This window comes from Canis lupus, chromosome 16, assembly GCF_003254725.2.
Source record: "Canis lupus dingo isolate Sandy chromosome 16, ASM325472v2, whole genome shotgun sequence".
NCBI lineage: Eukaryota > Metazoa > Chordata > Mammalia > Carnivora > Canidae > Canis > Canis lupus.
Window position 1 is genome coordinate 16,004,266 of NC_064258.1, and position 15,644 is coordinate 16,019,909.

The window sequence follows — 15,644 nt, forward strand, 5'->3', positions numbered from 1 at the left end:
CTCCAGAGAGCCAGGGGATGCCTTGAGAACAGTCTTCCCAATTCCAGCTCTCCCGCCAGTCACTGAGGCAGCCACGGCTTCTCAATTATTTTTTTAAAGATTTATTTATTTATTTATGATAGAGAGAGAGAGAGAGAGAGAGAGAGGCAGAGACACAGGAGGAGGGAGAAGCAGGCTCCATGCTGGGAGCCCGATGCGGGACTCGATCCCGGGACTCCAGGATCACGCCCTGGGCCAAAGGCAGGCGCTAAACCGCTGAGCCACCCAGGGATCCCCTGGCTTCTCAATTATTAATGGGAAAGCTGTAATCCCTCCGGGATTCATCTAGCTCACAAGACACTGGGACACTCCAAAGAACAAAGTACAGGTGCAACCTCCTGAGAAGTCAGATGGAACATTCCACCAGCCAAACACGTGGCAATGACCCAAACATAGACAGACAAAACCAGCGTTATCTGCAAATGATAGGATCACCTCCCCAAAGAATCAACAAAATCTACAGATAAACAATTAGAACAAATAAGAAAGCTCAGTGAGGCTGCCAGATGCAAGGTCAGCCATAAAACAAACAGTATTTCTCTCCACCATTACAAAGCTACTCAATTATTAGTCAAAAATAAGGTCTCTTTTGTAATAGCAACAAAAACTATAAAGTAACTAAAATTGACCAAAAATGCACAAAGCCGGGGAGGGGGGTACTTTAAACCAATAAAGGGTACAGAAACAATCTGATAAATGGAGAGACAGTTCAGGCTCTTGGATGGGACAAATATATAGACGTCAATTCCCCCAAATTAATCTATAAAACTGATCTAAGTCCAACCAAAATTCTAGCTGGGGTGTTCTTTCCAGGAACTCAAGAAACTTCCTCTAAAATTCATGAGGAAAAGAGGTCCATAAATACCTAAATAAATCTTTAAGAAGAAGAAAGAGGAAAGATTTGCCTTTCAGATACTAAAGCATACTCAATGCCGGTGTTGTTGTTTTAGTGTGGTTTTGATGCAAGACCAAATAAATGTTTGTAACAGAAGACAGAGCTCAAAGACAGACCAATGGATAGATGGGCAATTAGCTTATGAAAAGGTTGCCCCACAAATCGATGGAAAAGAACAAGCTGTTTACTAGGTGTGTTGGGAAAACTGGCTCACTAGCAGAAAAAAATACAACTTGATCCCTACTTGACACCACAGACAGAGGGAGGCTCAGAAGGGATGAAAACCAACTGAGAAAGGCAAAACAATTAAATTACTAGAAAAAAAATGGACCCCTCTGTGACCTCAGGATGGTGAAGAATTTCTTAAACAAAACTTCCAAAGCCCAAACAGAGCTAAAAATCAATTAATTTGTACCAATGTGAAGTGTCTTTGTTGGATAAATTGAACAGATGACTGAGAGAAGATATTTGCGACATCTAGATTCCACGGGAATTAATATCTAGAATCCACATATTGAATATTTAACTGTAAGCATCTGTATTTCTAGAAGATAAAAGCATCTCCTGCAAATCACCAAGAATAAAAGACAGCAGCTTCAATAGAGAAGTGAGCAAGGAAACCAGCAGTCAACTCACAGGGAAGCCAACTCAAAAGGAGAAAGGCAATTGAAGAGATGCCAGGACTCACACAATATCAATGAAATGCAAATTATCACTCTCATCTATTAGATGGGCAAAACTTAGGAAAGTGCAAAACACCAGGTGTGGCAGGGTCCTGGGGAACTAGGAATCGGGTACTCTATTTAGGAAGGTTGTGGGGGATTAGCCATGCTGGTGCACAGTCTGACACTCCTTAGTTGAACTAAGTATCCACATGACTGGTGATCTGGCAATTCCACCCCTGCAGATGCATCCCAAAGATATCCTCACATGAGTCCACAAGATGCCATGGCTGTGGATGTTCACTGCAGCATTACTTATGGAGGAAATCTGGAGATGGCTGCCCAGGAGAGTGCACAGGTAAACTGAGGTGCATGCCCACCTCAGTAGAGTATGAAGCTACAGGGGCACCTGGCTGGCTCAGTCAGTGAAGTGTCTGCCTTCAGCTCAGGTCTTGATCTCAAAGTCCTGGGATCAAGCTCCCTGGTCAGCAAGGAATCTCCTTCTCCCTCTCCCTCTGCCTCTCCCCTCATGCCCTCTCTCTTTCTCTCTCTCTCTCTCTCTCTCTCTCTCTCTCAAATAAATAAATAAATCTTTTACAAAGAAAAAAAGGACTCTAAAGCTACAGACTAGAGGTCAAGTAACATACTGGATGAACTTCAAGGTACACTCCCATGTAAAAAAAAAAAAAGTGAACACCAGAATATAATACATAGCACAAATCATTTACATAAGTTAAGCTGATTCGGATCCAGACAAAATATAAGGTTTTCGAGGACATATGCAAACAACACATTCACAGTAAGTACATCTGAATGGTTGCCTAAGGGGAGGGTAATGGGATCCGGGAGCAAGATAAAAAGAAAAATGAAATGAAAAAGAAAGAACAAGAACACAAACATGGCTTCAGTGATTTGAGGGAGAGGCAGGAGCTGGGGCCAGCAGAAGCCTGGGGAAGGATGGGTCTCTAGCAGGGGGCATGTCGGGCTCCCGGTGCATTGAGCCTGCTTCTCCCTCTCTCTGTGTCTCTGCCTCTCTCTCTCTCTCTCTCTCTCTCTCTGATGACTATCATAAATAAAAAAAAAAAAAAAAAAAAAAAAAAAAAAAAGGGGCAGGGCTGGGAGGGGAGCACTGGGGGGGACATGGATGCTGACCTCACTTTCTCCTGCTGCCCAGGACCTGCAGACACACAGCTGATGGCCAAGCAGGTGTGAGTCTATAACTAAGCCAGACGCTGTTCCAAGTCCTCAACATCCAGTATAGGGCTTCTACAATACAGCACACTTCCCACCTCATCCATTTATTCATTCATTCATTCGACAAGCAAGTATGGAGCTCCAGTGTGCAACAGAGAACAAATCACGACTGCCCCCTGCCCTCAGGGAGATTATAATCTAGCAAGAGGAAGTCAGGCATGGCCACCTCATCCAGAATTTAAGTGAGGGAGAAAATGGGCCAAGGAGGAGACAATTCCTGGCTCTCAGGGTGTTTCTACTCCAGTAGACATGAATCTACTAGGGCCCATAGTAGGGGGGCCCATTTGAGGCCAACCACAATTCGCAGCATGGAGATCTTTATGGGCTCCTAGACTAAGGACAAGAGGGGACTTGGGGGTGGACAGCGGCTCATCCAGAACCTCTCCCATTCTTATCACCTGTCTCAGGTGTCCCACCAGGCCCCTTCTTTGGGCCCTCCTCCCCATGTCAGGGAGAGAAGTTCCTCTTAAAGTCCCTCACACTAAGGAGCTGATAATTCCACATTCCTCCCTGCATAAAGGGGAGGGTAATGAGAGAGAGCACATTTTCTTCAAGAACAAGGCTCATGCTGAGTAAAATAAGTCAATAGGAGAAGGACAAACATTATACGGTCTCATTCATTTGGGGAATATAAAAAATAGTGAAAGGGAATAAGGGGAAAGGAGAGAAAATGAGTGGGAAATATCAGTGAGGGTGACAGCACATGAGAGACTCCTAACTCTGGGAAATGAACAAGGGATAGTGGAAGGGGAGGTGGGTGGGAGAATGGGGTTACTGGATGACGGGCACTGAGGGGGGCACTTGATGGGATGAGCACTGGGTGTTATGCTATATGTTGGCAAATCGAACTCCAATAAAAAAAAAAGTTAAAAAAAAAAGAAAGAAAGAAAGAAAGAAAGAACGAACGAACAAGGCTCATTCTCCACCCAAGCCAAAGGCTCCCTAATGAAGGCATTTGGGGCACTGTCAAGGAGATGTTTAAGTGCAAAAGGGCTTTCTTGGAACTTCTCAAGTCATGCCACCCTGGAAGCCACTTCTAGGCAGCAAAGTGGCTGAGTCTCACCCCATATCACATCCCCACGCTGGCCCTCCTGATGCCCATAGCCCCCCTCCCCAGAGCCCAAGGCCACCGTCAAACTCTGCCAAACTCTGCTTTCTTCACAGATGACGACGCTCCGCACAAATATTTACATAGCTCCTCTCCGGGGGCTACAGCAGACACAACACGGAGGAGCCGCCCTCCCAACACTCTCCAGACCCCAGAGTGGGCCAGAAGTGGTGGACACCCTCAGTCCTGGCAGACTACTTCAGCCAGGAGCTGGGGCTGGAGCTGGGACTGGAAGCTCCCAAGCAGGCCAGGAATGACCCTTCTTCCCTAGAGCCCTTGAAGAGAAAGTGCTGGCTGGGAACAGCAGGGCCCCTCAGGCCTCTGTGCCCTGCTCCTGGAGGCCATGCAGGGGCAGGGGCAGGGGCAGGGGTTCTCACCAGCCCCATATCCCATACACCTAGGCCATAAACGGAAGGCCCAACGTGAAGGGAGCCCCCCTGAGGCTTCTGCCCCCTGAAAAGGGTATTACAGTGTCTAACCTCATTCCTCCATAGATTGCTCTGGTCTGCTCCCATCGCAAGGACACACGACGCACCTAGGTACCCACCTCTGGCCAGCCTGCCCAGCCTCAACAAACCTAGGGGCCCCTTCACTAGCAACCCAAGTGATTGGGGCCTGGAGGCCTGAGGATCCTGACCTGGCAGGGCAGAGAGGGTGGGTGTCCGAGCTTGGGGAGGGGACAGCCTTGAGGGAGCAGGGAGGAGTATGGGAGTATCACAGGGAGGAGTCTGATTTCAGGGAACAGGAAGGAAAGAGGAAATGGCCTGGGGCATGTGGAGGGTCGCTGGTACCAGAACTACCTGCCCAAGCACCTGGGAAGCTGAGGTCTGAGTCTGGGGATCACAGACCAGTGGGTGTGGGGCCACCACCAGGTCTCTGGCTCCCCACTGGGAGGATGAGCAGGCTGGCCCAATGGTCTGCGCCCTTCCCCCAGCCCACAGCTCTGCTGTTGCAGTGGGGGCCCTCTGACCCTGTTACCATGGCAACCGGCCTGCAGCTGGAATGGAGAAGCCGGCAGACTCTTCTCTAGAGACACCCTCATCCCCACCCACGCACAGGCTCCTGGGGACACGGGGACACAGAGACTGGGCCAGAACAGGCAGAGGTATGGGGAACCAGAGAGAGATTTCCAGATACAGCCCAGAGGAGCAGAGGAAGAGAGGCGAGGAGGAAGGCTCAGGTGTGCTGAAGGAAGAGCAGACACAGGTGCAAGGAGAAAGAGATAAAGACCAAAGGGGCAGGCATTGGCAGAGAGGCAGGGAGGCCAACACCTGGAGAGGAAGAGGAGCAGAGCCTAGGAGCTCAGGCAGCCAGGCTAAGGGAACTCACTCGGTGGGAGGTGCAGAGATAAAAACAAAGAGCAGAGAGAACAAAAGGGACAGAGAACAGGGCACCTCCCTGAGATCTGGCAGATGAGGGGAGCAAGTGAGAAGGAGCCATGCTCCAAGGGACCCACAGCCCACCCTCCAAAAACACATAAGGACACAGGTGTGCAGCAGCAGCACCTGCTGCCAAGACCTGGCCCCGGGGCCCCACAGGGTTGCTACCACCTGCCAGCCCCATGCTGCTGGCTCTATTCCCAGTTCCACCTTAATACTGGGCCTGGTGTTAAGGGCCTCGGACACGAGACCAGTGAATTTCTCCCTCACTGGTCTCTCCCTCCTGCTCATGCCCGCCCCCCCAGTCGGGCCTCCCCATCTCCCAGCAGTCCCAGCACCTAAATAATGGGGCTGTCTGGCTCCAGGCCCTGATACTGCACAGACTAGGCTAGAGGCACCGACACAGCACAGCTGTCCACAGTGGCGCCTGCCAGCAAGAGGCCCCGCCTCCTTCCCAGTCACCCACCTTCCTGGGGCAGAAGCCCAGGGACCCACTCTCCTGTGGCTGGCCCAGACAGAGACCCAGAAAAAGGCCTGGGCAGAAACAAGTGGTGGCATGGGCATTCCTCACCTCTGCCTCCCTTATCATGCTGATGCACAAAGGTGTGAGCTCACATGCACACTTGTACATAGCACAGGTCAGGCCACAGGAATCTGCCCGAGGGACTGTTTCAAGGCGGAGGGAAGGGAGGCAGAGGAGACCTGTCAGCATCCTAGACCTCAAGTGCCAGGACAAATGGGGACCCACATGATCTGAGGGTAGGAGGCCAGCCTGTTGGCCACAGAGATGACTGGCATACAATTTTCTGGGTGGCAGCCCCATTTGGAGTAGTAACTAGAGGGAGGAAACAATCTCAACTTGGGCAGGGGGCCTGGGTTCTAGTCCTACTTTGTCCACTGATTAACTGGTAACTGGACCTCTGCTTCTCAGTTTCTCCACCTGTAACTCAAGTGGGCTGGATTAAGTGATCCCTCAAGGTCACCAAGATTTCATGATAGCACCTCTGCAAGGAGGGGTCCCCTGGCTATCTTCTCCCAAAGGAGCAAGCCTGAGGCAAGAGAGAAGGCCAGCTCCCCAAACATTATGAGGAAGACAGAAGCACCCAGGCCCCTGTTGCCAAGGACTGAGCAAGTGCATTATCCTAGAAGTAGAAACAGGCTCGGGATCCCTGGGTGGCGCAGCGGTTTAGCGCCTGTCTTTGGCCCAGGGCGCGATCCTGGAGACCTGGGATCGAATCCCACATCGGGCTCCCGGTGCATGGAGCCTGCTCCTCCCTCTGCCTGTGTCTCTGCCTCTCTCTCTTTCTGTGTGACTATCATAAATAAATAAAAAATTAAAAAAAAAAAAAGAAACAGGCTCAAGGCAGTAACCAAGGTCCCATACTACACAAATTCAGGACTTATGTATCTGCATTCTTTTCATCATACCAATGACTTGAAATAAAATTGCACATAAAGTAATGTGCAGGATGTAGATATGCCTGTAACTGCGGTCATTTTTAATATGTGCCAACAGACTGAGAATGGGTAGGGCTCTGGTCAGACACACATGGTTCCATTCCCAGCTCTGCCACTTTCTAACTGTGTGATTTTGGTGAAGTTTCTTAATTTCCCTGAAGTTCAGTTTCCTCATCCATAAAATGGAGATTAAAATAGTATCTACTTCCCAGGGTTCTTGTAAGGATTCCACGAGATAACATAAGTGAAACATTTAGCCCTGCATCCAGTACACAGGAGCCACCCACCCATGCTAGCTAGCACTAGATGGCCCAGCAGATACCAATCTGCTCTGATTATGGTTCTGGGGAGACTTTTGTGAAAAAACAGACAGAAGGCCCTGCCCTCAGAGTTTGCATCTAGTCTCCTGGGCCCTGTCTCCCAGCCAGAATCCCAATTTTCTATAAGCAAACTCTCTTTCACAGGGCCCCAGTGATAGTAGCCCCTCTAATGCTGTCCAGTGATATCACAGGCTGTGCACACCTACAAAAACAGGGTCATGGAGAGATCAGCCTTTACAGGGCAACTTCAGCGGACTCTGGGCATACAGGGGATATTCAAGGGCCAGGGCCAGGGCCAGGGCCAGGTGCATACAGGGACTGCTGGCTCACTTTGCCTGCCCCCAGGGAAAGGTAAAGAGTGCCCTCTACAGCAGAGAAGCTCCCTTCTAGCAGGAACCTTCTCTTTCTAGTTCACTGCTCCATCTACAAGACCCTAGCACTGCACCTGGCTCATAAGGGTTCAGTAAATGCTCATCACACATACTACTGAGTAGCAGAGTTTGGGCATCCATGGCCAGTCCAGTGGCCCTTTTGGAATCACCTCCCCAGCCCTCTGATACCTGTGAGGCTCCCCAAGCCTCTTCACTGCCCTCCTGGAGCAGAACCCACTCCATCCGGGGCAGGCACAGCGCGCCCCGCCCAGGGCTCTGTTTATCCAGTTTCCGGAAGCCCAGAGCAGCTGGGCTAGGAGGCGGTGGCTGAGCAGAAACACCTGGCGCAGGAGGGGGTGGTGGGCCGGCTGGAGAGATGACACAAAGTGAACTGAAGTTGTGGGGAGAGGCATACACCTCCCACCAGGTGCAGTTTAAGAGAGAGGGGCAGGACATGGGCCGCAGAGAGCCAGCCAAAGTCCTACATTCCCCCCCTTTGCCTCGCCCTCAGTGATATCTCCCAGATCACCTGGCAGGGGGCCGCCCTAGACCACACCTGCCTGTAGCAGAAAGTGACCTCCCAGCCGCCAAGCTAACTTTCTATCAATTCCCTCCACGCATCTGCCATCCCAGCCCTGTCAAACTCCTGCCCACGTTTGTCCAGGGAGGGAGAAACCAAAGGCGCCAGACTCACAGCCAAACAACCCCTTGGCCACCCCGAAAATCATCCGGCCAGAGTGCGTGAGGTGAAGAGACCCACACCGTCCTGCAGCCCCAGTGCCCAGCCCGCGCCTGCCACCTGGCTCCCAGCAGTGGCCCCAGTTGGGGTCACGCCTCCAGGATACTCGCTGGGTCTCCCCACCCTCCGGCCTCCCGGATCCCGCCGACCCTGCCCCAGCCCTGTCCCTCGCGGCCCCGCCCCCTCGTAGCGGCCCCGCCCCCTCGTAGCGGCCCCGCCCCTCGTAGCGGCCCCGCCCCCTCGTAGCGGCCCCGCCCCCGCCCGCGCCTACCATCCTTCCGGTAGAAGGCGATCTCCACTTTGCGCTCCTCCGCGCCCAGCAGGGCCTGCGCGATCTGCGCGGCCGCACGGCGCTGCGTGCGCGGCCCGTGCAGGAAGTCGCAGGTGCAGGGCCGCTGCATCACCTCGGCCCGCGAGTAGCCGCACAGCTCGCAGAAGCCGTCGTTGCAGTAGATGACGGCGCAGTTCTCCACCCGAGCGTTGGCGATGATGAACTTGCGGCCTGGGGGGCGGGATGAGCAGGCACGTGAGCAGGGACCCCTGCCTCGGGGCTCCCAGCCTTTCCCCGCCCCCCGCATTCTCTAGTTACACACAGCCACCCGCCTCGGGACTCCCCGCCCCCAGGAAGCACGGCGGGGACTGGGGTCCCCAGCAGGAGGCGAACGCAGCTGTGCCCCCGACACAGGTGCCTCGGCCGACCCGGCCCCGGCGACGCGCCCCCTCCCCCTCCTGGCCCGCGGGCAGGCTGCGTGGCTTCCCCCGGGCAGCCTGCCAGCGGCCCCCCGCCCCCTCCGCGCCCGGGGCCGAGGCCAGCCTGGGCGGGTGTCAGCAACGCGTGTCAGCAGCCGCGGCGGAGGGATAAACACTGGGCCTGGAGAGGGAGCCTGGAAAGGGCCAGAGATGGCGGCTAGCCTTCCCTTTGCATCAGGTCCTCCGGCTTCTCTTCCTGACCCCTGATCTCTAGACTGGGGGCGGGGGGGGGGGGAGGGGGCGCCCACTGGGCACTCCTTACCCCGGGGATCCTTAGGAAATCACTCCCCCAAGTATCTGCCGACCCAGCAGGTCAGTACTTCCCGGGACTTACGCGCCCCTCCAAGGGCAGCCAGAGGCTGAAGAGTGGGCGCTCTAAAGGGGAAGAGGGAAGTAGTACCACGTGAGCACCTGCAATGCTTTCTCCCATTTAATACTCCTACAACCCCAGAAGGTAGTCATCACTATCTTTGTTTCATAGATGAAGAAATAGGCTCAAAAGAAGTTCAGAGCCATGCCCACATCTTGCAGCTTGTAAAAGAGCCAGTTTTTGAAGCTAGGTCTGGCAGAAGAAATAACTGAGGGTCACAGGCAGAAGCCCAAGGTCATAGGGAGCAAGGAAAGGGACCTGCACCTCCAATCCCTGGAAATACGGGAACCAGGGATGGACTTGAGACAGTGGCCCACTTCTAAGAAGACAGATCCAAGAAAGGGATCTACTGCCAGGAAGTGAGGCCCCAATAAGGAGAGGTGCCCCTATAGACCCAATTCATCTAGAGACAGCTCACCCCCTCCACACCTGCCCCAAGAGCCAGGCTGGCAGGTGAGCAGCAGGCAGGCAGCAGACCCAGCTGGTGCCAGGGAAGATGCTCTGGGATAAAAGCTTTTTATAAACACAGAAGTTTCCGGCCACTTTGGCCTTTAATGCTAGGGCTTTTGGTGGCAGTTGGAACTCTGCCCCCTCCCTTTCCAGTGGACACAGCCCTCAAGCTGCAGCCCTGGCAATCCCATGGGCAAGATTTGCAGCTGCAGCAAGGGCCCCCCCCCCCTCCCCCCAGGCTGGCTGCTTTCCTAAGCCCTCCCTTACCCTGGCTCCAGGAAGTTACTTTTTGAAGTTGGGTCTTTAGGTCAGTTCACCAATCCCCCAAAACTCCCAGGCAGCCATCAACCTCAAGAGTCAGGGTTCCCTGTCACATCAAAAGACCCCTGACTTGGCCTCCATCTCCACCTGAGCCCAAGGCAGTCCCAACTACCAGCCACATACACCAGCTTTGGAGAAGAGAAACCAGCTCCTAGGCCCAGAGAGAGAAGAGCGAGTTTCTTAGAAGGCAGGCCCTACCCCCGTCCCTTGTCCCTTCCCTGAGCTCCTGGAATCTCAGAAGGGATCTGAAAGGCTCCTTCGGCCACCCCCTCCTTCCCAGATGTGGAAACTGAGATTCAGATAAGGAAGAAAGTCCCTCAAGGTCACATGGCAGTCAATGGCAGAGGTGGGGCCAGAAGCGGAGCCCCCCAGATCCTAGCCCCAGATTCTTTCCATACCCAGCTCCTCAGCCTTCTGGAGCTTGTGAGAAGGAAAGACCCCACCTTGTGGCCCTCTACCGTGTCAGTCTCCTCCCCCTCAGGATCATCTTGTTCCTCTGCTTCAGACAATGCTGCCCATCAGAACTGATCCCTCCCTCCCCCCACCACAGTTACAAGCACACGTTGTCCTGTGCTCACGGGGTCATGGGCAAGGAATGTCACCCGCTCCTGCTCCCAGGGCCCTTGGCAGTCACGCCCACCATGGCACATGCAGCCTTGGAGACAGACACACGCATGCTGGGAGGATCAAACACCCACGCCAGAACATTCACCTAGCCTGGGACACTTCTGGAAGCCTCCCCTACTGGGCCAGCCTTAGGGGTACTGTAGTTCCCATAAAGGAGCTCAGAACAGGAAAAGCAGCAAAAAGGGGGACACTGCATTGGGCCTGTTAGAGCCTTAAAGCCCAGCTTCAGACCATGACACCCTCACCTGGGAGTCCACAGTTTGTAGCTGTCAAAGATACCTCCCCACTGTCCATGCAGGACCTAACTCATGGGTGCCATGTACACACTCCAAGAGCAGGTTAGGCACTCACTCTAAGCTCTTGGTTCTCAGTTTCTCAGAAACACAGTCAAGACGTCTTAGGCGCAGTACTTAGTATCTCACAGTTTGGACCATATACCTCCTCCTGTCCCTGCCCCCACACAGCCCCATCCACATCCAGGCATCCAGAGTTAGGGATATCTGCACACTTGAGATGTCACACACACTCCCGGATCAGCAAGCCTGAGCTGAACCTCCTGCCCTGCGCCCCAATACAGTCCCAATGGCCCCAAACCCACAGCCCCCCGCACCAATCCTTGCCCTCCCGACTCCCGGCCGGCGCCTAGAGGCCAACAGACCCCATTGACTTGCACTAGCCCGTTGCACACGGCCCCGGGCACGCCCCTCCATTCACACTCCGGAGAGCTCGGCCCGCCCCCAGAGCCCCCTCCCCGTTAGCCCCCTCCCCCACTCACTCTGGCCCTCAAACTTGCGGATGATGGTGTCCAGGAAGGTGTTCTGCGGCGCGACATGGCCCCTCCGCACCGGCATCCTGAGCCCATGGGCGGGCCGGGCGGGCCCCCACCCACCCCGGCCCGGCCCGGCCCAACACAGGCTTCGGGTGGCCCGGCCCGGCCGTGATCCCCGCACCCCGCGGCCAAGCAGAGCACGGGCGGGGCCGGGACTAGGTTGCGGGCGCGGGGTCCCCGCTCGGCTCCCGGCTCCTGACCGCGGGCCGGGCCTGGAGCCGCCTGAGCTCGGGCCGCCCGGCCGCCCGCACACCTGTCTGCCGGCCCCCGCCGAGACACGGGCCCTGCTCCGCCGCGTCCCCGCGCTGCGCTCCGCCGCCCGAGCGCCGGGCTCCCGGCTCCCGCCCGCCGCGCCGACAGCCGCTCCGGCGCCCGCGGCTCCGGCTGCGCCTGCGGCTCGGCCCGGCGGCGGAAGGGTTAACGCGGCGCGCGCCCCTCGGGCTCCGGCCCCCGCCTCCCGGCCCCCTCCCGCTCGCCGCGCGCCCGCAGCACCGCCCTCTTCCCCCCCCACACACACCCCGCGCGCCCGCCCTTTCCATTGGCTGAGCAGCGCCGAGGGCTCCCCCACCCCAGCCCCCAGCTCAGCCCAAAAGCCCCCGGGACTCGCGCGCTCCACAGAGGGGGAAGGGGCCCTTAGGTAGGGGAACAGTAAGGACAGGTGCGACGACAGGCCTTGAGACGGCCAAGGAGGGGACTGGGGGGGTTCCACCCCCACCCCCGACTGGAGGAGCTGAGGAACCTGACTTGGAGTAGGCTGGTCCCTTAACGCCCTGGTCGCCCACCGCACCAAGCACCGTCTGGGTAGACACAACAGGCGCACATAGCCTGCTGTAGGCGACATGGACGAGACTTGGGCCCTGGGAGGATGAGCCCAGGGTCAGCGGAGACCCGGGAAATGTGAAGGGCAAGATAATCTGGAGGCCCCGGGTGGAGAGTGATTTGAATCAGGTTAGATGAGACATAGGAGGGCACGCACTCAGAGCAGGGGCGACCCCCGAACACACACACACACACACACACACACAGCCCTCTTGGGGTTATTCGGGGGCTCTCCTGCAAAGAGAGGTACATTCTGACACGAGTTGCAGCCTCCTGGCTACGAGATCAAAGATAGGCCCCTGAGCGCAAGGTTCCAGCCTGGGGATCCCCTTGTGCTAGTGGCTCTCCCTCCCTCTGCAGCACCGGCCAGCCTCGGCAAGCCTCGCAGGCCCAATCCGTGGCGGGTTCGGGGCTCTGCGGCGCTGCGTCGGCCCAGCCCCTCGGAAAACCCTGGCCCAGCCGCAGGCCCCTCCCCCCCGGCCAGCTGGCTCGCTCCAGCTGCAGCTCCCTTATTTAGACAAGGAGGCCTGAGGATGCTCAAGGGCAGGCCCAGTGTCTGCCCGCCGGCTGCCCACCGCCTGCCTGGGTCTGATCGAGGGTCTCTGGGGCGCGGTGTTCCCGGCCTGAGCTGCCTGGCAGGGCCCTGTGAAGGCCAGGGCACGGAGGCCTAGTGTTGACAGCTGAGCTGGCCGGTGGGGAGGAGTCCGCAGCTGAGCGGCCAGCCAGCCGTGGGTCCCCTCCCCTGCAGCTCAGATCTGAGACCCGGTTAGATGGATGGGGCCATGTGGGGGCCCCTGAGGGCTTGCAGCTGCCTCCATCCATGGAGCAAGGGGGTGGGTCTTGTCACGGGGAGAACCATCAAGGGCTGTAGGGGGAGGGGAGTAATAAAGGGTAAAGAAGGAAGCAGAGTCTGGAAGGAGAAAGGCCCAGAGGAAGAGGTCTTGGCAAGACCACCCTACCCAGACTCTAACCTTCCACCTGGGAGCAAAAAGATGCAAACATTGGGGCCAGATGGGGCCATTGGCCAGCAGATGACACCTCTTTTTTATTTGCTGGTGGGTGGGCAGTGACTCAGGGAGGCAGCCAGTGGGAGAGAAGGAGGTGGCTCCACCAGCTGATGCTAAAAAAGACCAGAGGCTCTTGCCTGTACAGTCATCCCCTCCCCTCGGCCCTCTCCACCTCCGGCACTTCCTCACTCCGAGATGCCCTTGGCCCTCTGTAGCACCACTCCCCTTTTGTGACCTGGCATTAGGCACACCAACCCATCTGGGTCCTGCCCAGCCCCTCCCCACCCCAAAGGCCACTCCTGGATGCTAAGTGGCCTGCCCTAAGTCCAAGCTGATTCTGAGTTTGAGTTGGGTGTCTTCCCCTCCAGGCTGAGGGATTGAGAGAGCGAAGAAAGGCCTGCAGCATGGACAGGCACCAGAAGAGGGGATATGGAGCGGGGGGTGGAGGAGGGAGGTTGTCTGCACCATTGCCTTCTCTCCAGACTAAGGCCAAAGAGAAGGGAGCTGGCCATCAGGCCCGGCCAACTGTCCACATTGTGGGATGAGTTTCCCAAGACAGACCTCTGCTCTTATCTCATGGGAGGATGAAGAAATCAGAGGCACCCTTGGTCCTCCCAAAAGAGAAGGGACCAGACACAGAATAGCCCTCCTGTGCAGAGGCAGGTGAGAAGAGAGCTGTTCCCTTAGGCTAAGGAGAGACAAATCTCCCCACACACACACCTCTCTCTCTCTCTCTCTCTCTCTCTCACTCACACACACACACACACACAGAGAGAGAGAGAGAGAGACTCAGAAGTCAAGCTGAATGCAGCTTTCTGACTTCTGGAGATTGAGAGGAGGGTCTGAAGGCAGCCCCACTGAGCCACTCCCACAGCCAAAGATGGGGACGAGGAAGAGAGGCTCTGACATGGCAGTGAGGTGTCTCCAAAGATATCCTTCTTGGGGCCACGGGAACTAGGCAACAAAAGGTAAAGGGCAACAGAGAAGCTGATGGAAAGCAGCATCGCCACCCCACCTACCATCTTTCCACTTCCATTACCCCCAGATCAAGGAGCAAGAGGAAAGTGCCCAACCTTAAAACCTAAAGCTACTAGAATCCACCCACCCCACTTCAGGCTCACAGAGCCATTTGCAAGGACATTCCACGGAAGAGCTCTCTCCCCCAGCCAGCCTGTGACTGAGGGAAGAGAGGCTGTATTTTTTTTTTTTTTTTTTGAGAGGCTGTATTGACAGCAAGACAAGTAGGCTCCTCCCATCTCCCAGAAAGAGACACTTTAGGGAGAAAAGTCTGCGGGGAAAACATGCTGCCCACCCCACTTTCTGCTCCTGCTCAGTTTGAGGGAGTCAAGCCAGAACATCCTGGAAGGAAGCAAGACACTGAAGCCTGTGCTAGCCGGTGGACCCCCACACACACAAACACACACACACACACCAAGGAGTGGGCCAGGCAAGACACAGCCAAAATAGGACCCAGGAGAACAAGTGACAGTCATAGGAGACTGGGAAACAGTTCCAGTCAGATGGGTGCAGGAAAGACAGGTTATGGCAGAATGGTTCCTCAGAACCTCCAGGGAGGTAGAACACAGCCCAGTCCCTTGCTGTGCAAGAAGCTCAGGCTGCATAGGGGGCCCTTACTTTTCTGTGTAACTGAGTCCTGAGAAGGGGGATGTTTTCAGATATTAACTGGGTTGGAGGAAAGTAATACCAAAGCAGCAGCATGTTGCCCCCACCCCATGCCAGAAGTGGGGGCTCAGGGCTTCCTGAGAGCAAGACAGGAAGGAAAGAGAGGTATAGAGGAGGGGAGGTAAGGCAACCCACCTCAGACTCCTCGCCGGGAGCCAAAGCTCCCTCCAGTCACTGCCATGTGCAGGTCCTCCTGCAGCAATTATGTCAACTGCAGCCCATCATCAAGGTCTCCTGGCAACCTGCTACCTGCTGTTGGTGTGACCTCTTCCCTGCCATGGTGATATCAAAAGAAGCAAATAAGGTGCTGGACACTAGGATTCAGGAGACCCAACTTCTAATTCCAGTTCTCTTACCAGTCACATCAACACGTGCTTACTGGGGGCTTCCTGTGCCCTGGTCCCTACATGCCAAACACTGGGGTGTAGGGGTTATGGATAGGAGGGATAAGCCAGGATCCCTCCTCCAGAGATTCACAGTCTACCGAGGCTTGAGAAAGGCAGAGGGCAGAAAGAAATTATGTAGTGTGTTTTAAGTGCTGTGGGATTATTACAAGGAGGTGT

At 55.6% G+C, this 15,644-nt stretch overlaps 1 protein-coding gene across 2 annotated transcripts in view; it reads right to left on the reverse strand.

Annotated features, from left to right (window-relative positions):
• Positions 1-15,353, reverse strand: part of KCNH2 (potassium voltage-gated channel subfamily H member 2) — a 36,723-nt gene extending 21,370 nt beyond the window's left edge. The window contains exons 1-2 of one of the 2 annotated variants that reach the window (XM_025452845.3): positions 15,217-15,353; positions 8,497-8,727 (exon numbers count right to left, since the gene is read on the reverse strand). In XM_025452845.3, the coding sequence (XP_025308630.1) occupies positions 8,497-8,626 (130 nt within the window). In that variant the 5' untranslated portion in view covers positions 8,627-8,727; positions 15,217-15,353. Of the gene's footprint in view, positions 1-8,496; positions 8,728-11,518; positions 11,671-15,216 lie in introns of those variants that run through there. The other variant, XM_025452840.3, reaches the window with a different exon arrangement.
• Positions 15,354-15,644: the final 291 nt, after the last annotated feature.